This window comes from Pteropus vampyrus, unplaced genomic scaffold, assembly GCF_000151845.1.
Source record: "Pteropus vampyrus isolate Shadow unplaced genomic scaffold, Pvam_2.0 Scaffold18, whole genome shotgun sequence".
Classification (NCBI taxonomy): Eukaryota; Metazoa; Chordata; class Mammalia; order Chiroptera; family Pteropodidae; genus Pteropus; species Pteropus vampyrus.
In genome coordinates this window covers 1,677,869-1,704,630 of record NW_011888799.1, presented here as the reverse complement: position 1 = coordinate 1,704,630, position 26,762 = coordinate 1,677,869, and the positions used below count along the sequence as shown (strand labels likewise).

Sequence of the window (26,762 nt, the reverse complement as noted above, 5' to 3'; positions counted from 1 at the left end):
TACTGGGAAAACTGGAAAGCCACCTGCAAAAGAATGAAACTAGACTGTTGTCTATCACCACACACCAAAATTAACTCAAAATGGATTAAGGACCTGAATATAAGACCTGAAACAATAAAATACATAGAAGAAAACATAGGAACTAAACTCAAGGACCTTGGACTTAAAGACGATTTTATGAATTTGACCTCAAAGGCAATGGAAGTAAAAGCTAAAATAAACGAATGGGACTACATCAAACTAAAAAGCTTCCGCTCAGCAAAAGAAACCGTCAACAAGGTAAAAAGACAACCATCTGAGTGGGAAAATATATTTGCAAGCAACACCTCTGATAAGGGCCTAATATCCAAAATATACAAAGAACTCATATGACTCAATAACAACAAAAAACCCAAATGTTCCAATCAAAAAGTGGGCAGAAGACCCGAAGAGGCACTTCTCCCCAGAGGACATACAAATGGCCAACAAATATATGAAAAGATGCTCAACATCACTAACTGTTAGGGAAATGCAAATCAAAACCACAATGAGATACCATCTCACGCCTGTTAGAATAGCTATAATCAACAAGACAAGTAATAATAAGTGTTGGAGAGGATGCGAAGAAAAAAGTCCCGTTGCTGGTGGGACTGCAAATTGGTCCAGCCACTATGGAAAACAGTATGGAGGTTCCTTAAAAAACTAAAAACTGATGTACCATATGATCCAGCAATCCCTCTACTAGGTATTTACCCCAAAGACTTGATAACTCATATCCGAAAAGATATTTGCACACCAATGTTCACAGCAGCATTATTCACAGTGGCCAGGACATGGAAACAACTGAAGTGCCCTACGACAGATGATTGGCTAAAGAAGCTGTGGTACATATATACAGTGGAATATTACTCAGCCATAAGAAGAGATGAAATACTGCCATTTGCGACAACATAAACAGACCTCGAGATAATCATGCTAAGCGAAATAAGCCAGAAGGAAAAAGCTGAAAATCACATGATATCACTTATATGTGGGATATAAATTTAAAAGCAACAAAAGCACAGGAAAAACAAACAGAGACTCATGGACATGGAATATAGACTAGTGGTTAACAGCAGGTAGGGAGTAGGGAAGAGAGGTAGATGGGGTAAAAGAGGTCAAATATGTGGTGACAGAAAGAAATGTAACTATGGGAAGTGAACACACAATGCAAATATATATATACGTCTTACTGTTATACAGCTGAAACTTACTGGATTTCGTTAATCAATGTCACCATAGAAATAAATTAATTAAAAAAATAAATATTAAATTTTAAAAGACCATTGCAAGGCTCTTGATTGAATCAGGGCATTAATGCAATCTATTAAATCCTTTTTACTGCAGTATTACATAAAAAGAATGAAATGTTAGAGAGAAGTATACAAATCTTAAATGTACACCCTGAAGAGTTTTAACATATATACACTCATGTAATGACCATGAGATAAAATTACTGGAACATTTCTGGAATCCAAAAAATTCAAGGGAGCCTTTAAAAAATACAGATTCCCAGACTGTGACTCTGGAAATCTGGATGCAATAGTTTGAGGTGGGCATAGAAAGAGATTAGTGTACACTTTTTAAACCAGCTGAGCACAATGTAAATATTAACGGCCCAGTTGGTTTCAGTTTCTGATAATTTTCCTTAACCCCCAGCTCAATATCTGGCCAAGGTCACTGAGTTCCCACAATATCATGAGCTGCACAGAGCCTAAGAGCCAATAACAGCTTAACTACCAGAATACTTTTTTGAAAGAACATAAAATAATTCATCCAGTAAAATTATAAGAGAAGGGAGAAACCAGTCAAATCAAAATCCCTAAAGAAATTTGGCTGGGACTCATAAATTCACTCTCCTATGTTTACAAGTGTAATTTTCACCTCATCTGTAGCTTGAGAGTTTATCCTTTCTAAAACTCATAATGAATGAATTTCTGTAGGTTTGGCAAATACGCAAATAACTTTAAGGCTACCTAGCATATCTCAACATGCATCATCATGAAACTGTTCTCCAGAGAACTCGTTAAACTAACAACCCAATCCAATATATTCACTACATTACAGTAAAAATACAAATAGAACCACAGTTAAGCCAAAACAAATTGACAGCAAGAGTAACTGGCAGTGATAATATATCCTAGCTTTGATAATTGGACAATGTTATAAACGGAGCTTAGAATTAAGTTTGGTCTGGTACACTATAACCTATGAAACTCTTTAAAAATCCAGAAGAGATGCGCATGAGCACTGCACATATATTCTACACTAATTGTGCTGTCACACAAAATTCCTACACTTAAATAAAAGAAGTAGCTACAAGAGATTATGGTATCGACCCTTACACAATTAATTCCTAATCAACACTGTTAAAATGAATGCAGGAAAATAAGGGCCACTCGAGGGGAACCCTTCCCAGGTTTTTGTCCACAACAATAAAAATATGAGGCCCATGTGGTTATAGCAAACAAAATCATTTTGAGAGATGATGGTAAGAGTCAGTATCAGGGTATTCGCTCCATCAAGGAATAGAGCTGGCTTTTCTTTACTGAGCTTCCTAATGCTTGACAGAGGGGCTGGCATATACTCCCATAAATCATTGTAAACTCTGCTATTTTTGGCTTTTCTTCCTCTTCTTTCCAGGCAGCAGGGTAGAGAACTAATAACTTAAGAGCAAGGTGAGGAAGCTTCTTGATGGCTAGGTTCTATTGGTGAACACAGAATGTGTGTGTGTGTGTGTGTGTGTGTTTTCAGTGGGGTCAAGGCTAGGAAAATGAAGGAATTTCTAATCACAGAATAATTCATATCGTTACTTTCTAGCTTATATTAGTGGCAACTGAGCTTAGAACAGTAAGTTTTGGATTTTTAAACATTAAAAAAACGACAAAGTTCCTTGCTTAATATGACAGGCTCTCTGGGGATTGTGAACCAAGTAACAAGATTAATCAACTTGAACTATTTTTCAAACAATCATTACAAGTACTTTTTGCTTTTTTTTGCTGGACCAAATTAAGTATCTGATTTTTTTCAAGTTTCTTCATTATCTGGAGGTATTTAGTAACAGACTATCATTTTGCATTTCAGATTACATTCAGAAGACTTTTTCCTAAGTTTCAACAATTTAGAGTCTGGAATTTGCAAGTAAATAATGTCTACGGTTCCTTGTAGTTTGTGACCAGAAGTGTGAATACTCTATCTTGTCTTCTAGAGATGTTTCTATTCTTGTATTAAGGTATCATACATAATGCAGCACTATGCATTGCATCTGCAATTTCATATGAGAGCCATGAAATGAAATTCTTCAGCTGTATTCCCAACAACTAGAAATCTTTATAGCATTTGCAATAGGGTAGTGGAGTTTCTTGGGGAAACAGTGCTGATTTCAGCCCTGTAAAGTTGAAGACAGGGGTCGAATCTGCATACTAACTTCACTGTAACCTGCAAAACCAGAAAGAGTAAATAAAGGTATCCCATTAACTCTCAATATTCACATTTTAAGTCAAAGTAACATAATTCTTAAATTTTCTTTTTTAGCCTCCTGTACAGTTACTGAGCATGTCAAAAAATCCTGAGCTACCCATGTGGTAGTCTATCCCACAGACTGGTTGAAGACTATGATTCAAGGAAGAACAGAACACAGGTTTGGAGGGCAGCTGCATTTAGCCTGGCAATCATTTTAGTCACTCAAAATTTAAGGCTGAGTAAATCCAGAAAAATAGTATTTCTCCTTAACCTTGAAAATAGAGATCAACAATCTACCCAGAAAGGTTCTGTTGAAACAGCTGTGATGACTGGTTATTTTTGGCTCCTGGTTTTACTAGCCCTCATTGGCTGCAGTTATACTATATGCTAAAACATATCAATTAGGAAAAATGGACTGTCAAGGAGTCAGTCAACTAAAAATTGCCAGAAGCTCAATAATCAAAGATTCTAGTATCAGCTCTTTCATGGTAACTGCAAAACATTATTAATACACAAAAATAGCCATTCCTTTCATAGATTTATATAACATTTCAATATTCTTGCTTAATTAACATGACATTCATATAACAGTATCTAATTAATTTCCAACTAAAAGCACTGTGGGCTAATTAGAAATGCATCATCCTTTTTTTAACCAGCTTGTCAATTTCACTCTCTCTTAATCTGCACATTGTTTACCTTTGCAGCATCTCCCTTTTCCAGGTTCACTGTTTGAAAGGTGATTTCGGACAACAGATCCAAGAGCTATGATTCACTCTCTCTAGAGATTCATATCTTATTGAGAGTTATTTTGATGAAGTGGCTCAAGAAAAAAATCTATGCAATGGAGATAGTAAAAAAAACTCTAAACCATCTATTGATGTGACCTTATTAAGAATGAAAAACTATCTTTTAAAAATATTTGAAAGATCTGTATTTCTTCAGCAGTAAAATATCCCTTCTTTAGAAAGCCTTCACTGTATACATGGAGACAAAACAGTAAATGGTAATAAATAAACAGTAATAAATGAGTATCAGGAACAGATCAGAATGCACAAGAAAATAAGTAATCTGATCAGAAAAGAAAAACATATCCTCCAACCTCACCCTAAACCTGCAATTCATGTATTGTTTTAATCAGAAAGGACACACCTAATCTGTCTACATAATTGAGTTTGAAAAGCACCATCGATTAAAAACAAGGATACATAAAGATATAATGAGTGGGAATCTAAGTTTACAGAAAATCTTCAGTACAGATAATAGCCCTCTAATTTCTCCAAATAAAATTTCCAATTTAGACCATTTACAAAGCTTGTTGCAGAATCTAAGTGCAGAATCTATTAGAAGTTCTAACCCTAACTCATTGCACGATCTTCTCACACTATTTATATCTAAGTGTTCACGAGAAGGGGATTTTCAAAGTGTTTCAGAAGTTGCTATTGGTAGCTATCTATTTGGTCATGAAGGGCTTCTCAACAAAATTTCATTACCATTCTACCTCCATTCCTCTAAATAATTACAGTGCTGGGCAGCTTTGCAAACTAATATGAGTGTGTGTGTCTATGTATATGTGGGTGTTCACAAATGTATGGGCATGCTTATAAGCTCAACAGAAATAAAATGAAAAATTCTCCCACACTACCTTCCCCAGGGGAAAAAAAGTACAAACAAAATGAAATCAGTAATAGTTTCCATTTGCCCTGTACTGACAAACTCTTTCAGAGAAGCAGAGTGGGCATCCCTGCTGGGGATGCACTTTGGAAGAGACGCTCTCTCCTGAACCATCAATAGCCTCAATGGAATGAGCCTCAAGGGCATGGGCAAAGTTTTACTCATCTTGGTAATCTAGCATAGTAGGTGTTCAAAATATATTTTTCAATAGGGATTATAGTTAATAACCTTGCAAGAACTATGTATGGTGCCTGATGGGTACTAGACTTTTCGGGGTGATAACTTTGTAAGGTATATAGATGTCTAATCACTATGCTGTACACCTGAAACTAATATAATATTTTATGTCAACTGTAATGGAAAAATAAATTAAAAATAAAACAATAATGAAAACTGGAAATTTGCTAAAAGGATTTCAGGTACTCTTCACAAACAAAAACAAAAAAGGTAACTATGTAAGGAGAAGATACGTTAATTATCTTAACTAAGAAGCACTATGTATATCAAACCAGCATGTTGTATACCTTAAGAATATACTATTTTAATTTAAAAGTATATAAAAGCAAAACAAAATGATATATTTTTCACTACTGAATGAAAATGATCCAGGTCAAAAGCAATGACTGGACATACATAGCTAGTCAGACGTGAAATTGAACTATTAATAAATATAGCTGATTTTTACCATACTTACATGTTTATCTTGCATAGCAATTCTCCAACATTTTGGTCTTGGAACCTTTTTACACTTAAAAATTATTAAGGACACTAAAGAGCTTTTGTTTATGTGGGTTATATCTATTGATATTTACCTGATTTGAAATTAAAACTAAAAAAAAAGAAAAGAAAATATCTTTATTTAAAATTCACAAAAATAATTACATGTCAACATAATGTTCTATGAAAAATAAATATAAAATTCTTTAAAACTATGAGAGTGGCCTGGCTTAAAGGAAGACACCTGGATTTACGTATCTATATCTGTATTCAATCCGTTGCAGTGTAATGTTTATATAAAGCAAATGAAGAAAAACACCTTAACACAGATATAGATATAGATATAGATCTATATCTATATCTATATCTATATCTATATCTATATCTATATCTATATCTATATCTATATCTATAGTTGGAGAAGGAAGGACCTCGAGAACCCCCTGAATGAATCCTGGAGTCTTCTACAGGTCCTTGAACCATACTTTGAGAACCATGGTATAGAACAAAACAATGAAACTAAAGGTTAATATAATTTCCAATTTCTCCATACTTTCCTCACATCAATCGGCTTATTCTAGTGTTACATAGACCAACCAATGCATTAGTATAAATAACAGTAAAAGGTTTGCCCATTCTCAACAAAATGTTAATATTTAAATAAAGGCAAGGGATAGTGGAATAAACTCTACAGTCATAATTTCAATCCAGGATATTCTACCTCTGCTAGTTATTTAAGAATAACAAAAACATGTTTCATGGAACTCACAGGATTAGGAGTAAGTAGTTAAATTTATTCAAATTCAGTTTTTCAGACGTAATCTCTTACCTAGAACCATTATGACCAATACACAGCTTCCCATATATTAAAATACTGACTGATAAACACCCACTACCAATATCCCAAAAAGTGATGAAGTCTAATAGCAATTAACACTGACATTCTGAGACATCACCATCTTAGGGATCAAAACTAAGAACCTTTTTTTGAGAGGTCAAATATCATCTGGCTAATAAAGTCAGTTCTATTTTTAGACACTTTTGTTTCTGTGACAAAGAACACTTAATATGGATATGAAATCAGGAGCTGTCACTTCTCCAATTTCGGCTTTGGTTTTGACTATTTACAAGCTTAACTAAGGCCCAAATCAGATTTCTATATTTGCATTTTACCATCAACACAAGCATGAATTCCATAACGACATTAAGAAACCACTCAGCATTAGAAGAGCTTTTATTATTTTTTTTTGACATAGTTTAGCTACCAACAACATTTTCATAAATCTTGCCCTGCATCAGCAACTAAAAGGCTGAAATGCCTTCTTCAGAAAAGGAAGTGACTTGTACATGTTCTTGAGATGCTTCAGAGAAAATGGAAAAAGACAACTATTTAGGCCATAGTTATTGCTCCATGGACATTTCAAAAGAATGTTGAACACAGGTGGCCTTCTTCCCTGCTCCTTTGCTGAGCCTCTCCTATAGGTAGCTGTATTAAAGCTGGCAACGTGTTCAGAATGACACTAAATGGAAAGGTACCTCAGTCGAACCTCCTTGTTTTACAGAGAACACTAGCACGTCTTACTAATAGGATCTCTTTTTGCAAGTAACAGTTAAAAATGTCACCATTTGAATTGTGTATTTGTGTTTATACTGACATTTTAGAAATTTAAGAATTCTTTAACAAGGTGGTATTCTATTGCTTTTATTAAGTTTAAAGAATAATTCTTTTGCTATATCAAAAAGTAAAATGGTTTATGAAAACAAAGCACATGAATACCAAATTTTATGCAGTCATTTCCTGGCAATGGCAACTCTGAATTTTCAGAGAGACGTGCACGAACAATTAAAATATATTCATGTAAGGTTAAAATAACTACCTCTAACACATCCAAATAGATACCCCTATTACAATGATTTTTTTCAGCCAAACATTTGTTATAATAAAGCTTAGATTTAGTTTAAAATCAGCACAGCATTGCCCATTACTTAAGTCTACACAAAATAAAAATATGACAACTGCAAAGGGCTAAAGCTGTGTGAAGTGCAGCTGTTCACTGTGACCTTTACTTTCACAGTAAAGTATAGAGAATTTCAGTTAATAAGAAATGTTTAAAAATCTGCATTGCAAAGAATGGGGCAAAGAGTGATGATGATGTTGCTTCATAACTGTGTCTGAATATCAATAACTATATAAAATCTTTATGGGAAACTAACCTTTCGGATTTGTAGACTTCTAAAGAGGCTCTTGAAGATGAGTGTTTAAGGTTTGCTAGTCTTCTCTCTTACAAAGGGGAATCTTGAAGGGGAAAATTCAGGTGAGGAAAAAACTGTATTTCACAATAGGCAGGTGGCTATTTGCACAGTTAAAAAAAAAAAGTCTCCCATTATTTTAAAAGCTCTGTTAAAAGTTATGACTTGTCACCAAAACAAGGGAATTCTAAATTAAGTACAGAAACTGTCTTTTGAGTTGCTTCCTCTTAGGGTTACCAAATGGCACAGAAAATAATAAAAGAATATTAAGTAGCTATTTAAAATTAGATTCAGGCAATGAGAAGCCTCTCTTTAAGGTATCAAAACACATGAATTAAGTTTCCAAAAGTTAAGAAAAATAGGAAAACTTTTCTAAATATTTAAATCAGTAAGCATTTACTGAGTACTGCCTTGTCAAGCCTTATGCTGGGTGCTCTGGGGTATAGTAAAGCAGCATAAAGTCTCTGCTAATTTTGAGTTTAGCCTCTATACTGGTACAAAGAGATGACAAAGAGGTAACCAAAACAATATGTGATCAGGTGTTACAGGTACAAAATACAGCAATTTCTTGGGAGAAGCAATCAATGTGGATGAAATGGTTTTGAGGGGGGCTTCCAAGAGCATGAATAAAAATGGTAATATGAGTGCCATGTTGTCTTCTGGGAACAAGAAGGGTCTGGTTTGGTTCAGAGCTGAGTATCAGTAATGGGAAGGATAGGCAGGTCAGATACAATGAGGGTACAGATTATAGGGGAGTATGTCTGATACCAGATTAAGAATGTGGATGACCAAACAGGTGGCACGAATCAACAGGAGACTTTCTTCTTCTTTTTTTTGTTTAATGTGTTATCAATGGGGGCTTCACCTGACAAGTTTACAGACTAGAACGAGATTAGAAGCAAGATTAGAAGCTGTAATCCTATGAAAATATGGTGGTAGTGACAACTTCCTAGACCTTTAATATTTCTCCACTGTGCTAACTAGAGGATTGTAAACAAAGGCTAATTAGAAAATATGAATATCAGAGTAATTATAAATAAGATTTCGTTTGTGTACTTAGTATAATATATACTCTAAAATTAAAAGCCCCTTTCACAGAATTTAAAAAAGAACATTATAATTTTATTCCAATGAATTTAGAAATCTAGATGAAATGTATGTTTTTATAATAATATAAATTGCCAAAACTGACTTTAAATGAGGTTGGAAATATGAATAGTCCAATATCAGATATCAGGCCAATCAACTTTAGGCATGAGTTTTTGAAGCTTTCAAAGAATAGATACATTACATTATGTCAGAATATAAAACAAACAGCTATGTTAGAGCACAGGAAAGATGAAAAACTTTCCATGAGATTTATGTAACTGATACCAAAATTAGATAATAGCATGCACACCACATATAAACATACACACAAAATTAACTCGCTTATTAAAAAGGTGTAAAATTTAAAATAAAATTAGCAGTTGGAATCCAGCAGTATAATAAAAGAACTACTAGGGTTTATCTAAGGAATGCAAAGACAGTTTAACACTGGAAGTCTACTAAATTAGGAGATTACATGTTAAAGGATAAGTTCTCATATGATCATCTCAATAGACGCTGAAAAAGCAGCAAGGTATAAATAGAAGTTTCCTAACCCTGGTAAATAATATCTACAAGAAACCTATGGCAAATACTATATTTGTGAAATACTACTAAAAGTAGTCTCAGAGTTAGGGATGAGAAAAAGAAAAAAATAAAGTTGTAAAGAAGAAATTCTAGCAAATGTATAAGAAAAATATATTAAGAAAACAAAATTCAGGTTCGGTGGAAACACGGCAGAGTGAGAGACATCCCTAGATCTTTCCCCTTGAAACAATAAGCTGAACATCTAAAACTCAACAAAAAACGACAAAACTGCACACGAGCACGTCTGACCGTGGGGTCTGCACATAAGAGCTCTACCATAGGTCAGAACCCCAGGTGTTGGGCGGGGGACTGGGAATAATAAAGAAGCTGCCTCTCTCAGCCCCCAGAGCTCCCTGTAGGAGGAGGGGGAGGGGTGACGGCGCAGCAACTTTCCTGAACAACCCTGCCTGGAAGTGCCAGGGCTTATACCCAGCCGACCACAGGATGCAGTCATCAGGGCAGAAAGCAGAGAAGCGGGGCGAGACAGCAGAGAAACGAAAACTAATTTTTACCGGGCCCAGTTGCAAAACTGAGGCTGAGCGGCAGCTCCCAACCCCCAATCCAGAGGGCCATACCCTCCAAGACTGAACTGTAAGAATAATGGGCATTACCGAAGGCGAAGAACAGGAGCAGGGACTAGAAAGCATTTTCAGACAAATAGTGGACGAGAATTTCCTAAATCTAAGGAATGAGCTGGAGCGTGGAATTCAAGAAGTCAACAGAACACCCAATTATCTCAACCCAGAAAGGTCTTCACCAGGACACACTTATTAAAGTTATCAAAAATCAACAACAAACATAGAATTCTCAAGGCAGCAAAAGGTTGAAGAAAATGGTAACGTACAAAGGAAAATCCATTAGATTGTCATTAGACTACTCAGCACATACCTTATAAGCCAGAAAGGCATGGAATCAAATATTTAAACTATTAAGTGAAAGGAACTTCCAACCTAGAATAATGTATCTAGCTAAGCTACCCTTTAGATATGAAGGAGAAATAAAGACCTTTCAAGACATACAAACTGAGAGAATTCTCCACTACAAGGCCTGCACTACAGGTAATACCGAGAGGGGTCAGTTCATCTCAAACAAACAACAAAAACACATAATTAGGAGTAAAGTGACTATCAGGCAAATAGAAACAGAGGAGTGCATCCCTTACCAAGAGCAGGGTATTATAGCTTAAATAAGAAATGAATTGTAAGAACAAGATAGTAATGAACGTTCAGCATACATAGGGACAAACTGAGATAACAATGACTGAAAAGGGGAGGATTCAAAGATCCTAATTTGTAAAGGGGAATGGAGATAAGGCACACACAGAAGAAAATGGACTAATATATATATATATAACTATCCTTTACATATTCGTAATGGTAACCACACACCAAAGATTCAGAACTGAAATATATAACATGAAACAAGAAGAACCAGAGGCAAAACCCACAAAAGCCAACCAAAATAAAGAAAACAGAAACACAAGGACAAGGAAGCAATGGAAACACCAAGCTACCAGAAAGCAAAAGATAAAATGGCTTATGAGAAGACCTCATATTTCAGTAATCACCCCAAATGTAAATTGACTGAACTCATCAATAAAAACACACAGAGCTGCAGAATGGATCAATAAACAAAACCCAACCATATGTTGCCTCCAGGAGACACATCTCAGCTCCAAAGACAAATATAGACTCCAAGTGAAAGGGTGGAAAGTGGTATTTCAAGCAAATGGCATTCAGAGAAAAGCAGGAGTAGCGGTACTAATATAAGACGAAATAGGCTTTAAAATAAAAAAGGTAATGAAAGATACTGAGGGACACTTCATAATGATAAGGAGAATCATGCACCAAGAACACATAACACTTATTAATATCTATGCTACCAATCAGGGAGCCCCAAAATATGTAAAGCAATTACAGAATAAAAGGGAGAAACAGACCAAAACACCATCGAAGTAGGGGATCTAAATATCCCACTGTCGGATATGGACAGACCATCCGAACAGAAAATCAAAATAACATCTTTAAATTACATTTTAGTCCAACTGGACATAATTGACATTTACAGAGCCTTTCATCCGAAAATAGCTGCTTATACATTCTTCTCTAGTGCACATGGAACATTCTCAAGAATCGACCACATGCTGGGACACAGAGATAGTATCGACAAATACAAGAGGGCTGAAATCATACCAACTATATTCTCTGATCATAATACTTTGAAACTAGAGATCAACTGCAAAAAGAAATCAGGAAGAACCACAAATACATGGAGATTAAAAAACATGTTACTGAAGAATAACTGGGTCAGGGAAGAAATAAAAAAAGAGACTGAGAGATACATAAAACAAATGATAATGATAGTACAACAAATCAAAACTTTTGGGACACGGCGAAAGTGATAAGAAGAGGAAAGTTCATATCATTACAGGCCTACCTTCAAAAACAAGAACAAGCCCAAATAAACAACCTAATGCTTCATCTTAAAAAACTAGAAAAGCAAGAACAAATGAAGCCTAAAGTCAGCAGAAGGAAAGAAATAATCAAAATTAGAGCAGAAATAAATGGAATTGAAAAACAAAAGAATAGAAAAAATAAATGCAACAAAGAGCTGGTTCTTTGAAGTTAGTAAAATTGACAAAACTCTGGCTAGACTCACTAAAAAAAAAGAGAAAGGACACAAACAAAATCAGGGATGAAAGGGGGGAAATTACAACAGACACTGCAGAAATACAAAAGATCATGCAAGAATACTACAAAAAAGTATATAACACCAAATTTAATAACCTAGAAGAAATGGACCAGTACTTAAAAAAATACAACCTTCCTAGACTGAATCAAGAAGAACTGGAAAATCTAAACAGACCGATCAGCAGTATGGCAACTGAAACAATCATCAAAAACTTACCAAAAAGTAAAAGTCCAGGACCAGATGGCTTCGCTAGTGAATTCTACCTAACATTCAAAGATTTAATACCTTTTCTCCTCAAACTCTTCCAAAAAATCGAAGAGGAGGTAATACTTCCCAAATCATTTTATGAGGCCAATATTACTCTGATATCAAAACCTGGTAAGGATAATACACACAAAAAGAAAACTACAGACGAATCTCTCTCATGAACATAGATGCAAAAATCCTAAATAAGATACTAGCGAATCAAATACAGCACCATATTAAAAAGATTATACACCACAATCAAGTGGACTTCATCCTGGGGGCACAAGGATGGTTCAACATATGCAAATCGATGCATGTGATACACATGCCACATAAACAAATTAAAATATAAGAATCATATGATCATATCAATAGATGCAGAAAAAGCCTTCGAGATACACCATCCATTTATGATCAAAACACTTCACAAAATTGGTATAGAAGGAAAGTATCTTAACATAATAAAGGCCATCTTTGTCAAACCCTCAGCCAACATTATACTTAATGGTGAAAAACTAAAAATCTCCCCTCTAAGATTAGGAACAAGGCAAGGGTGTCCACTATTGCCACTCAGGTCCTAGTGAGAACAATCAGGCAAGAGAAAGATATAAAAGGCATCCAAACAGGAAACGAAGAAGTCAAACTGTCACTATTTGCAGATGATATGATTCTCTATATAGAAAACCCTAAAGACTCCACAAGAACACTACTGGAAACAATAAGCAAATACAGTAAAGTCTCTGGATACAAAATCAACGTTCAAAAATCCATAGCGTTCCTATACTCTAACAATGAAGTGTCAGAAAAAGAAGTGAAAAAAATAATTTTTGTATTGCAACAAAAAGAATAAAATACCTAGGAATAAATTTAACGATTTATGTGCAGGACCTATATAATGAAAACTACAAGACCCTGTTAAAAGAAATCGAAGAAGATACAAAGAAATGAAAAGATATTCCATGTTCTTGGACTGAAAGAATCAACATAGTTAAAATGACTATATTACCTAAAGCATTATACAGATTTAATGCAATCTCCATTAAAATCCCATTGATATTTTTTAAAGAAATAGAACAAAAAATCATCAGGTTTGTATGGAAGCATGAAAGACCCTGAATTGCCAAAGCCTCCCTGAGAAAAAAGAATAAGGCTGGAGGCATCACTCTGCCCAACTTCAAATTATACTACAAAGTGACAATAATCAACACAGTACGGTATTGGCAGCAAAACAGACACACGGACCAGTGGAACAGAGTTGAGAGTCCAGAAGTAAACCCATATTTATAAGGGCAAATAATTTTCAACAAAAAAGCCAAAAACATACGGTTGAGAAAGAAAAGCCTCTTCAATAAATGGTGGTGGGAAAACTGGAAAGCCACCTGCAAAAAGAATGAAACTAAACTGCTATCTATCACCACACACTGAAATTAACTCAAAATGGATTAAGGATATGAATATAAGACCTGAAACAATAAAATACATAGAAGAAAACATAGAAACTAAACTCAAGGACCTTGGACTTAAAGAAGATTTTATGAATTTGACCTCAAAGGCAAGAGAAGTAAAAGCTAAAATAAGTGACTGGGACTACATCAAACTAAAAAGCTTCTGCTTGGCAAAAGAAACCATCAAGGTAAAGAGACAACCATCTGAATGGGAAAATGTATTTGCAAGCAACACCTCCGATAGGGGCCTAATATCCAAAATATACAAAGAACTCATATGACTCAATAACAACAAAAAAACCAAATGTTCCAATCAAAAAATGGGAAGAAGACCTGAAGAGGCACTTCCCCCCAGAGGACATACAAATGGCCAACAAATATATGAAAAGATGCTCAACATCTCTTTATCTGTTAGGGAAATGCAAATCAAAACCACAATGAGAAACTATCTCACACCTGTTAGAATAGCTATAATCAACAGGACAAGTAATAACAAATGCTGGAGAGGAGGCGAAGAAAGAAGAACCCTCATTCACTGCTGGTGGGACTGCAAATTGGTATAGCCGCAATGGAAAACAGTATGGAGGTTCCTCAAAAAACTAAAAACTGAACCTCCATATGATCCAGCAATTCCTCTACTGGGTATTTACACCAAAGTCTGGAAAACTCATATCTATAAAGATATTTGCATACCAATGTTTATAGCAGCATTATTCACAGTGGCCAGGACATGGAAGCAACCGAAGTACCCTATGATAGATGATTGGCTAAAGAAGTTGTGGTATATATATATACAGTGGAATATTACTCAGCCATAAGAAGAGATGAAATATTGCCATTGGCGACAACATGGATGGAACTTGAGATGATTATGCTAAGCGAAATAAGCCAGACAGAAAAAGTTTAAAATTCACATGATATCATTTATATGTGGGATATAAACCTAAAAGCAACAAATGAGCAGGACAAACAAACAGAGACTCATGGACATGGACTAGAGACTAGTGGTTACCAGAGGATTATAGAGTAGTGGTTACTAGTGAGGTGGGGGAGGTAGTAGGGGTAAAGGGGGTCAAATAAAGGGGGGTAGGAGGAGGGTGAAGTGGGTAAAGGGGATCAAATATATGGTAGCTGAAGGAAACTGGACTTTGGGTGGTGAACACCTAATAGAATATACAGATGTCAAAATATAATGTACACCTGAAAATTATATGACTGTGTTAACCAATGTTACCTCAATAAATTTAATTTAAAAAAAACAATATTAAGAAAAATAATAAATCTTTACTCATGAATATACAAGGTTTGAATAAAGGAAGACAAATGATATTATGAGAAGACCCAACCGTATATTAAAATGTCAATTAATGCCAAATAAATCTATGTATTCAATGTAATCTCAATCAAAATTATGCAGCAATTTTTAATAGACCTTAACAAGCTGACTATAAAATTGATCAAGAGAAAATACAAAAGAATAGTCAACAAAATTAAAAAAAAAAATACCCACAAACTAAGGGGGACTAGCTCTAAGAAATATATATACCACAAAGCTACACTCTAGTCTCAGGAATATACAAGTAGACCAAAGAAATGACAAGTGAAAAAGAGACTAAAAACATTTATGTTTATAAAATAATAATGGCATTTCAAACCAGGCCTATCTAACAAATGGTTTTGAGATACTTGGTTATCCATTTGGAAAAATAAAAGGTAAACCCTTATCATATACATATACAAAATAAATTCCAGATGAATTCAAAAGTTAAATAAGTTGAAAGATAAACTATAAAAGAATTAAAATATATATAAAAAAGTATTTTTATAGTTCTGTAATGGAGAAAGCCTTCAAAAAAAGATACAAACCTAGAAGCAAAAGACTAACAGACTTAAATTTTAAAATCTGTAAATTTTCTATTGGAATCCAAGGCACCCAAATCAAAAATAAAAGCCAAGTGACATACCAGAAGAAATATTTGTAAGATACGTAACAAAGATTTATTATCCAGAATATATAAGTTCTTACAAATCAGTATGAAGAAGATAGCTAATAAACAGGCAAAGAATATGGACAGGCATATCACTGGACACATAAATAACTAGTAAACATATGAAAGAGTACTCAACCTCACTATCACAAAGTGTCAGGAAAAGGCAAGTTAAAATGAGTTATTATGTTGCCTGTGGCAAAAAAAAAAGAAAAAGAAAAAGAAAGACTGAACATTGGTAGAAGTATGGGAAATACTCTCAAACATACCATTTGAAAATTAATTTGACCATGTATACCAAATTTAAAAAATATATATATTCTCTGACTTGTTAGCTCCTCTTCCATGTTTTCCATGGAAAAATGACACATGCAATATTAGTCATTTATGAAAATTTTTACTTCACATGGTTTATAGTAGTGAAATATTAGAAACAGCTCAAGAGAAAAGAGAAAATAATATGGAATACTATGCAGCAGTTTAAAAGGAATTAGGCAGACCTCTATATGCTGATCTGGAAAGATCTCTAAACTGTTAAAAAGCAAGTTACAAAACAATGAGTATAGTATACTCTCATTTGTATAAAAATAAAGAAAACGCTATATGTATGTAAACATGTATATGACTACATAGCAAAGAATATATAATCCAAAATGAATAAACATTGGTTATCTCTGGAAAGAGTGGAAATTTGGTGCAGGTGGAGTGGAGATATTAAGGGAGTATTTTCACCTTCTCTTCTATATAAACCTGTATGCCTTTACTTATACACTTAAAAAACAGGATTAAATACTTTAATTTCTATAAGAAGACACTGCTAAACTGCTCAAGCCTTTCTGCATTTTGACAGGGATTAATTTAATGATCTCATACATTGATTCCTGGTGAATTACAGACATTCAATTCAATGCAGCATATAACTGTATATTATCATACTGTACTGCAAACTATCAATCTTTTTAGAACACAGCCCTAATGAAAGCGGGCATGCTTTACAAAATCAGCTTCAGGATAAATGCACTGAAAAAAAATAAAACAACTTAAAATCAAAAGAGACATTTAAAGTTTGGGCATTCTTCATTATGAGAAAGAATCTTCCACTTTGAGACTATTATATATCAGAAAAGCTCCATCTGTTGTATAATTATCTCTGATAAACGGCCTGATGCTTTGAGCTTCATTAGAGAAAAGGGAAGAGAAAGACAGATAGAGAGAGAACTGTAAATAAATTTCCCCATAATATTTCATGTAAAAACAGCCCAGCAAGAAGTCATAAAGTATTTTTTAATAGGTAATATTTTCTAAATGTTCTACTAGAATAAGTCAGTCTGTTTTGCCCAATATCTGGTCTTCTGAAGTAGGCATACTCCAAAAAAGAGAAAAGTAGATTCATTTAGGGATTATTAGAAATGTAATTGGTAAAAACAAACAAAAAGTGTAGACATTTGGTGGCAGTGATATGAATTTTCCAGGGGAGAGATAAGGGATTGTCAGACGGGAATGAAGACTACTAGTAGCCAATTAAGTCCAATGCATGTTCAAAGACCCAAATGCAGTCTAGCTAAAGGACATCTGTTAAAATGTAACCCCCTCCCCCCATTTTATTTTACTTTTTAAATGCCTGTAGAGTATCACCAGGAATCAGTTTCCAAGGAAACAATGGAAATCTCTTTGTTCAACCAAATTAATTTAACTACAAAAAATGTTCTTAAATTTCTATTTTGGGAATCACTGTCATATTACAGGAAAATCCAGCTAGCACTGGAAATGAAGCTTTAATCATTAAAAATCTTCACTAACATTCGGTTAAGATGGTTCTCACTTTTTCTGTATATTTTCTTTTGGCTACAACAAAAGCATCTCTTGGGTAGATGCAGTATAAAAGAATAGGAAAAAGACTTGAGCATTATGGATGAAAAAGGCTCAGAGCTTAGTTCAAGCCCTGTCACGTGACTCAAGGTAGGTCACCCTACAGACTATCTGCCTCACCAATGTTGCACACTGTCAGGATGGATCCCAGGAAAATAATGTTTGTCAAAGTGCTTTGTAAAACAGGCTGCCAAACTCCTGTAAAGCACCACTGGATCTCTGTAGCAACTACCCAATTCTGCTGTGGTAGTGCAGAAGCAGACACAAACAACACATAAATGAATAAACACAGCTGTATTTTCAATAAAACTATAAACTTTGAATTCATGTAATTTTCACATGTCACAAAATAATTTTCTTTTGATTTTTTCTGATCATTTAAAATCATTCTTAGCTCATGGCCCATACGAAAACAGGTGTTGGGCTGGATTTGGCTATAGTTTGCCAGCTCCTCTTGTGTAGTTTTATGTATGTGCTGGTCGTTGTTTATTTCTTAGTATGTGTCTATACAAAGGTTAAGAGAGTGTTCTGTATGAAGTTGGCCTTCTCCAACTGCTGGATCAGAATGTTAGACTATCTGAAAACAATTTCCTGCCATTCCTGCTTCCCAGTAGTAGGTTATCAGTTCTCTTCCTCTCCTGCCTAGAAAGAAACAGACCAGTCAACTCTCCTTCAATACCTCAATTTCTATCCAATACATAGTGGGATGCAGGGGATGGCGGGAGGGGGTGGCGTGGGGAGAACCCTTAGGTAGGCATCCATATCGTAAAGCTCCCAAACAGGTCGTAAGTAAGAATGCCTAGGCCTTTAAGAGCATGACAACAGGAAAGCTCATTTATAGGAGCGATAAAGAAATGAGCATTTTTTCATCTTTTCAGTTCAATTTGGTAAGACTAACTTAAGGTGACCAGTCCTCTGCCCATCACTCAAAAATAACAAAAAAATAACTGGTTCCAGTGTTCTACCTACAACTAGACATTATTCTTTCTCTTCGAAAGTTGGTTCGATAGCCAGTAAAGAAGGAAAAAATATATATAAAAAAACATAAATAATAAAATGGCAATAACTACATATCTATCAACAAGTACTTCAAATGAAAAAAAGTGCTCCAATCAAAAGGGAGGCTGGCTGAATGGTAAGAGAACAAGACCCTTGCATATGCTGCCTATGAGACTCACTTCATATCAAAAGACACACTCAGACTGAAAGTAAAGGGATGGAAAAAGATATTTCATGCAAATGGAAATGAAAAAAAAACTGGGGTAGCAACACTTACACCAGACAAAATAGACTTTAAAACAAAGGCTGTAACAAGAGACAAAGAAGGACCCAGTAATTCCACTTCTGAATGCAGTCAATAATATTGTAACAGTTATGTCCGGTGTCAGATGGGTACTAGATTTATCAGGGTGATCACTTTGTAAACTATATAAATGTCTAATTACTATGTTGTACACCTGAAACTAATATAATATTGTATGTTAACTATAATTGACAAATAACAAATATTAATAAAAAAAGAAAAAAACTGAAAAAAAGTTAGATCAAGAAACACAGGGAACAAATCACAGTTCATCTCCTCTATGAAAAACCTAGAAATTGGGAGAACAGTAAATAGGTAGTAGCAAAAGCAGAAAGAAATGTTATTTCGTTCTTTAAATTTTAAGTGTTTGTGCAATACCTCTTTCCTCTATAGTTTTTCATTTGCATGTAATGTCCTTTATACTATAAATCACTATAGAGACAGAAAGGTATGATGTGGTGCCAGAGAGCTAGGCTGCTCTGTGATCTTGGGCAAGATACTGAATCATCCTGGGTCTCCATTTCCACATCTATAAAACAGATAAGGTAACTGTACTCACCTTACAGAGGAATAACAAAGATAAAGTAGGTTAATACAGATAAAGTATTAGAAATAGTACTTTAAGAGTACTCTGGTGTTAGTATTTAAATGCTGTTGATAATTCCTTTGGTCACTATTTGAATTCCGTTTACACTGTTTTTTGAAAATATTTCTAATGGCTAAAGTTCCGTGGATTCTTCTGCAGACACACAAAATGGGAGAGGAAGAAACGTATGGGTGTTCAGACAAATATCACTTGTATATTTGTTTTATTTGACTTTCAGTCAAGTGTTTCAATTCTTTTGGAGAAAAATCTGTATTTTACACACTCTTGTGAACAGTTCTTACTCTGGCTGCAGTCTTTTCAAAACAGCATTAATGTACCCAGACTCTCATCACCTTTCTGTTAATACAGTTATTTAATAGTGAGTAGAAAGCCGATGTAAGCAATACTTTTTCTCTTGATTATTAGGAAAGAGTAAAACCTTTCAATAAGCCCCAAAGAAGACACAGCACTTCCAATTCTACACAATAACAATGAATCAATAACTACTGTATAGTTAACAAATTCTGTAGTACTTAGATTGGGAATCCCAAACCCATTTTTCAGCAACTCTCACGTCCTACTTCTCCATACCCTATCTAGGGGAAGCTAAGAAGGACCAACAGATGAAATTCTAGTCCCTTGAGGATACTAAAAGATCAACATAAGTAATACCTTGCTGCCTCTTCCTGCATTTTTCTTGTAGGTAGGTCACAGCTGAAGAAATCTGCAAGGTGTCAATCGATCAGGCTGTCTAATCTCACCTGAGTTTTCACTGCTACTTGGCAATCACTTTGACTTACAATGCATCTGCCCTGATAGCTTTGACAACTTTAACAAACTTTCCTTACTTTCCTCATCTCTATATCTCCCATCCACAAACCAGGCACACATCTCCTCACTCTAGCATAGTTTTCAACCTAGGTGAGGTAGCAAAACCCACCTGAGAGAGCTTTTGCAAGTGATGTGCATCACTGCTCCTGCTGCTGCCTCACTTTCACCCCCAAATTCTTATGTACCTGTTTGGGAGAACAAGCCAGAATCTCAGGGAGAGGCATACATATTTGAAAAGGTGATCTCCTTGTGGATAGAGACCTAATCATATTCATTTACGTACCTAGCACTTAACCTAGTGTCTAATATATAGTAGACCCTCAGCAGACTCCTAAACGAATATACAAACCACCGAAATAGTTTATTTAGTTAATCAATCTCATGATCACCAATTCCAAAGTCTCTTGTCGGTTTACAGTCTTTGCAGCATTTTCGCAACGTTGAGGGTAATATGCTATAGTGGTTCAAAGCATAGGCTCTGACGCCAAATTAATGGGTTAGAACATGAACTACACTGCGAAGCATGAACTTTGTAATTTTGGGTAGACATTACTGAACCCCTCTGAGCTTCAGCTTCCTCATCTGTAAAAATGGGGAGAATAAAAGTACCTATCTCATAGGGTACTGTGAAAATGAAATGTTGTACATGTAAAGAGCTTAAGCAGAGTGCTCAGAATATAGCACACAGTTCATAAATGTGAGCTAACATTTTCATCATCATTATTAAAGCCCATGACATAAGTTAAAATTTGTTCCCTGGCTTTTGTGACCTTACCCACTATCATGCTCCTCCTCTCTGACTTTTTCAGTTGCCTCCTCTGTTTTAGTTTTACTCAAGATTCTATTCTCACTGCTTTTCTTTACTCTTACTCTTAGCAATCTCATTTCGCTCCTAAGGCTTCACCTATCATCTCCATGTGGACGAAGCCAACCTTGGCTTCTCTCTCCCAAGCTCCAACTCAAACTCCCCTGTTGAGGACTTAAATCATCATCACACTTCAGATTAGCAAATCTCATTTCCATAGATTTATAAAACCCAAGGATTCCAATAATCCTAGGTTCTATACCTATTAGTTCATGACCATAGGCTAATTACTTGATCTCTCTGTGCTGTTTCTTTATCTATAGATGAGGATAATGAAAGTATTTACCTTACTGGGTTGTCATGAGGAATAAATGAGAAAATATGCAAAACATATAGTATAATGAATTGCACATAAAACGCTCAATAAATGGTAGCTTTGTTATGTCAGACTCAGATGCATTTTGGCTGCTCAAGTTGGTTTGCTGTGGCCTGACTCTAGTATGTGTGGGTCTGAGAATTCTTGAGAATTAGAAAATGAGATTACCTTCAGAGAGTTTAACTTGAACATGAACACACAATCGTTTAAAGCAGTGATGTTACCAGAAGAGAGAATGAATGTGAAGCTAGTAGAACTAGACATCTTTAATCAGATTGAAAGTATTTATATAGCAAAAGAAACAACATGGCAGTCTACAGTGGCTTAGAATGGCAATTTATGGAAACAGAGGAAGTGTTGTGTCCTAGGGGCTCCAGAATTCAGGGCAGGTCTAAGTCCAGCGGGGAAAGGGTATGAAGACAGAATCTTGCATTAAACGCAAGACCTTCCCTATATGTCTTTGGACTGTACCAGACAATCAGCCTGACTCAATTAAAAACTCACTTCATCTAATTCCACTTGTTCTGAGTCACACTTTGCTATTTGCTCTATAAATCCTTGTTATAGGTTAGCTTCCCCATAAAGGCCTGCTTCCACAGAAAATGTTTTAGTCAAATGAATATATTTTTATTTCCAATCTCTGTTACAGGGATTTTTCATGATGAATTAATACAGCGACTTTCATGATCTGAGTTTCCTTATTACAGAGAGAGAAAGTGCTGATCTTGCCAACATGAATATTTCTATTCTCTGTGGCAGTTACATTTCACATTATGAATTAACTGATTAAAAGAATCTGAAGCCAAATGCCTGAATTTGAACCCTGGTTCTGGTATCTACTAGTTCACAACCACAGGCAAGTTATCCGATCTCATTATGCCTGTTTCCTTATCTATGTAATGGAAATGATGATAGTATTTACCTCGCTGGGTTGTCATGAGGAATAAATGAGAAAATATGCAAAACATATAGTACAATGAGCATAAAGTGCTCAGAAAATGGTAGCTTTGTTATCTCCATCTCAGTTGCATTTTGGTTCACTGTGGCCTGACCCTGGTATGTGTGGATCTAATCAGATACAGTTCCATGAGATGAGATCTAGACTACTTCCAACTTTTCCCTAAAGGCCACAGTGTTTTAAAAAAATTTTATTCAAAATTGGGTATAAACGAATGGCATGTATTCTTCTGAGACAATGGGCCAGAGTTTTCATCAGGTCCTCAATAAGTACATGACCCTGAACAGATTTTTAAGAACAAAACAAAACCTATTGCCTTAACATTACCACTACCATTTTCATCTTTTTCTTCTCCTCTTAAATGATGTCTATATCTTCCCCTGGAACTCTAATGAAAAAGTTACAGTATTTTAAAAAGTCTTTTTCTGTAATGTTATTCTATTATAATCCTTCCCATTTTCAAAACTGCCAGGTTATTTCCTCAAGAGAACTGTAAGAATATTACTTCGTCTACTCAAAAACATGGCAACTCTCTAACATCCAAATATCTTACCTGAGCATTCAAGCCTCTATGACATGGCCATAATCTACCTTACCTTTCCAGCCTTGTCCTCCATAAACAGCCCTAAAAGAGTCACTTGCTATTGCAGAACTTCATGCAGCTATCCTCCATATCTCATCTTACTCTGTCTAGAATGTCTTTTCACCACCTTGTGCTTTTCTTCAACACTGCTTTCTCAAGTAAAACAACACCCTTCTTTAACAGTCACTATCTTTAATAACAGATATATTTAATTCTTCCTGTTAAATAGTAAATTCTTTGGAGGATAGGGGCTATGGCCTTCTTTTATATTCTCAATTTACCTAGTACGGTGGCTTATGATAAGTTTAGATAAATATTCATTCTCTGGTAATCTTTTCAAAGTTAGCAGGCAGAACATTCTAATCTACTATATTCCAAGAATTTCTAGATAGTCATTAAATTCGAAGCACCAAATTTCAACCTGTTAACTAAAGGCAAAAACTGTTATGTCATAATATGCCAATAATTTTCAACGAACACTGTCATAGTTATAGTTATGCCTTAGAGGAGATGATTATAGCATTATAAAGATTAAGTGGACAATGGACTTTCATATTACATAGATGATAATGGTATTCTATCACCGAGGACTTACAGAAGAGTAACAGAAACCATCTCCTCTTCCCTTCAAATACATATGTTCTACGAAGTATACAGTACAATTATCTCAGTTAATTGCCTAGAAACATTCAAGGCCCAGTTACTGACAGAGATAATGTTTCAATCCAAGGTTACTAAATCAGGGGCAAGTTCCCTAGGCCAGTGGTTCTCAACACTTGCTGCTCCTTAGAATCCCCTGCAGTGTTAGAAAGAACAGATTCCTGGGCCTCTCTCCAGATCCACTAAATTAGACTCAGGGAATGCTGCTGAAGATTAAAGTTGTTTTAAAAATTCCTGGTAGATTCCAATTTTCAGCCAGAGCTGAGAACCACTGCCCTAGACTAGCTCAAAATCTTGTGTACCTTGACAGTTAACATAAAAGGCTTCCTTTTAAGATCACCTTAAGCTCTATGGAATGGCTGAAACTTATTCTCTGACTTGCTGACATATAGGCATATGTCAACACTTAATCTTGAATTAAAAGAGCTACTATCTTTTTTTCTGGGATGAGGCATTACCAAGAAGTTCATGATAGGATTCTTGGGCTGCCTTCTCTACCACTTCACAGGATGTGGGCACTTACACTCTTCTTTACTTGGTGAAGTTACATTCAGTTCTGTCGGAAGCGGCTGCTGGCTGGGACTAAGAGTTGGCGTGGTTATCGAGGTATTGGTGTTGTCACTGGTGGTCTCTTCGGAAAACAAGTCTGATTGGCTGTTACTTGTACTTGGAGTGGAATCATCGTCTGGTTGTTTCTTTTGAAAATCTGAAGAGAAAGAATGAGAAAACCAGTTTAATGGAGAGGTTTCACAATCTTCTTGGTATTAGAAAACAATGAAAGTTAGTATAAAAATTAAATGTAATAGCAGCAATAAAAAAAGGCGACTTTGGGTGGTTAAAAAGTAGAAGTAAAATACTGGTCAAAAACATAAAATTGTTGGAGGGTAACTAGAGCGAAAGCTTTCTAAGGTCTTTGTATTATTCAGAAGAATGGTAGAATGCTGATTTTAAAATATGACTTTGCAAAGCAAACTGCATACTAAAATATTAGGGGTAATCAATAGAAGGGAAAAAAAAGAATACAGAAAATTTGTTCAAACAAACAGAGGATAGGTTTGTTTGAAGGGAAAAAAACTGCAGAGAACAAAGCAGGGTAAATAGAAAATACCTAATGGCAGATGGTAGATAGAAATAAGTACAGACACATACCAGTAATGGAAATAAATGTAAAAGACTAAGCTTAGTAGTTACAAGACAGAAAATTCAGATTGAATAAACAATGTTTTGCTCTTTGCAGTTTATGAGACACTAAAAACAAACATGAAGATACAGAAAATTTTAAAGTAAAAATATGCTAGCAAATACACATGATTAAAAAGCCAGTAAGAGGTATAGTACTGTCAGAAAATGTAGGCTTTAAGGCAAAAAGCATATTAGAGGTAAATAGGATCACTATATAATAGCAAAAAAAAATTTTTTAACCAGGAAGATAAAACAATTCTGAACCTGTATGTACCTAATAACAAAGCTTTAAAATCTAGAAAACAAAAATGATTGTAATTAGTGGAAACTGGCAAATTTACTATCATAATGGGAAGATTTTAATATAGCTGTCTCAGATAAAGTAGTAAAATTGGTTAAGATTAGTAAACATGTACCAACTCATGTACCCCAAATTAGATAATAAATTATTTTCAAACACATGTGGAACATTTATAAAAACTAACTGAAACCTGGCTAACCCTTGACAACACATTAGACTTTATTATAAAGCAAAAGTCTCAATAGATGCCAAAGAGTTCTTAAGATACAGACATATTAGCTGACCACAGAACAATTAAGTTAAAAATACATAACAAAAAAATGCTACATATTTGGAAACTTTTTTTATTTTAATTTAATTTTAATTTTTTTTAGGCGAGGCAACCCTTGGTTGACCTCACAGATTGCAAGGACCTTGTCATCTTATAATCTCTTATTTTTTATTTTTTATGCCTATAGCACCTGGTCTTCCTAGGTGGTCCCTCATCCAAATACTAACCAGGCCCGACCCTGGTTGGCTTCTGAGATCAGACGGGACTGGGCTTGTTCAGGGTGGCATGGCTGTAGACCCAAAGAAATTTTAAAAAGTACACTTTTAACTCATAGGTCAAATCAGAAAACAGAAAATTAGAAAATATTTATAATTAAACAATAATAAAATTACTACCTATCGATATCTGGTAAATATAAAGATGCACATACATTACCTACACCAATCATTTCATTCCTAGGTATATGTCTGAGAGAAACTCAACACACATGTACAAGGATCTTAATGAAATATTATTTGTGATAGTAAAAAGTTAGATACAACCTAGAGGTCCCTATATTGTATATATTCCAATAATGGAATAATATACATAATGAGAACAAGTAACTATTGCCACACATATTAACATGAATCTCAAAATCATAACGCTGACAAAAAAAAAGCATGTCACTAAATAATATAGTAAGATAGTACTTACATAAACATTAAAAACAGGTAAAACTCAATATATTGTTTAGGAACATGTACGTTTAAACCATTAAAAAATATTAACCCAATTCAGCACAGAGGTTACTTCTTAAGTTGAGGGAGGGGGATGTGAAGGTGAAAAATATGCAGAAATATTAAAAATTACAGGTAATGTCCACTGACAGA

At 34.9% G+C, this 26,762-nt stretch overlaps 1 protein-coding gene and 1 pseudogene across 2 annotated transcripts in view; both read right to left on the bottom strand.

Moving 5' to 3' along the window:
- Positions 1-26,762, bottom strand: part of ZFAND3 (zinc finger AN1-type containing 3) — a 332,486-nt gene that overhangs the window by 63,764 nt on the left and 241,960 nt on the right. For both annotated transcript variants that reach the window (XM_011354552.2, XM_011354553.2), the window contains exon 3: positions 24,660-24,842. In XM_011354552.2, the coding sequence (XP_011352854.1) occupies positions 24,660-24,842 (183 nt within the window). The remainder of the gene's footprint in view (positions 1-24,659; positions 24,843-26,762) is intronic.
- On the bottom strand, positions 26,069-26,187 carry LOC111736183 (annotated as a pseudogene).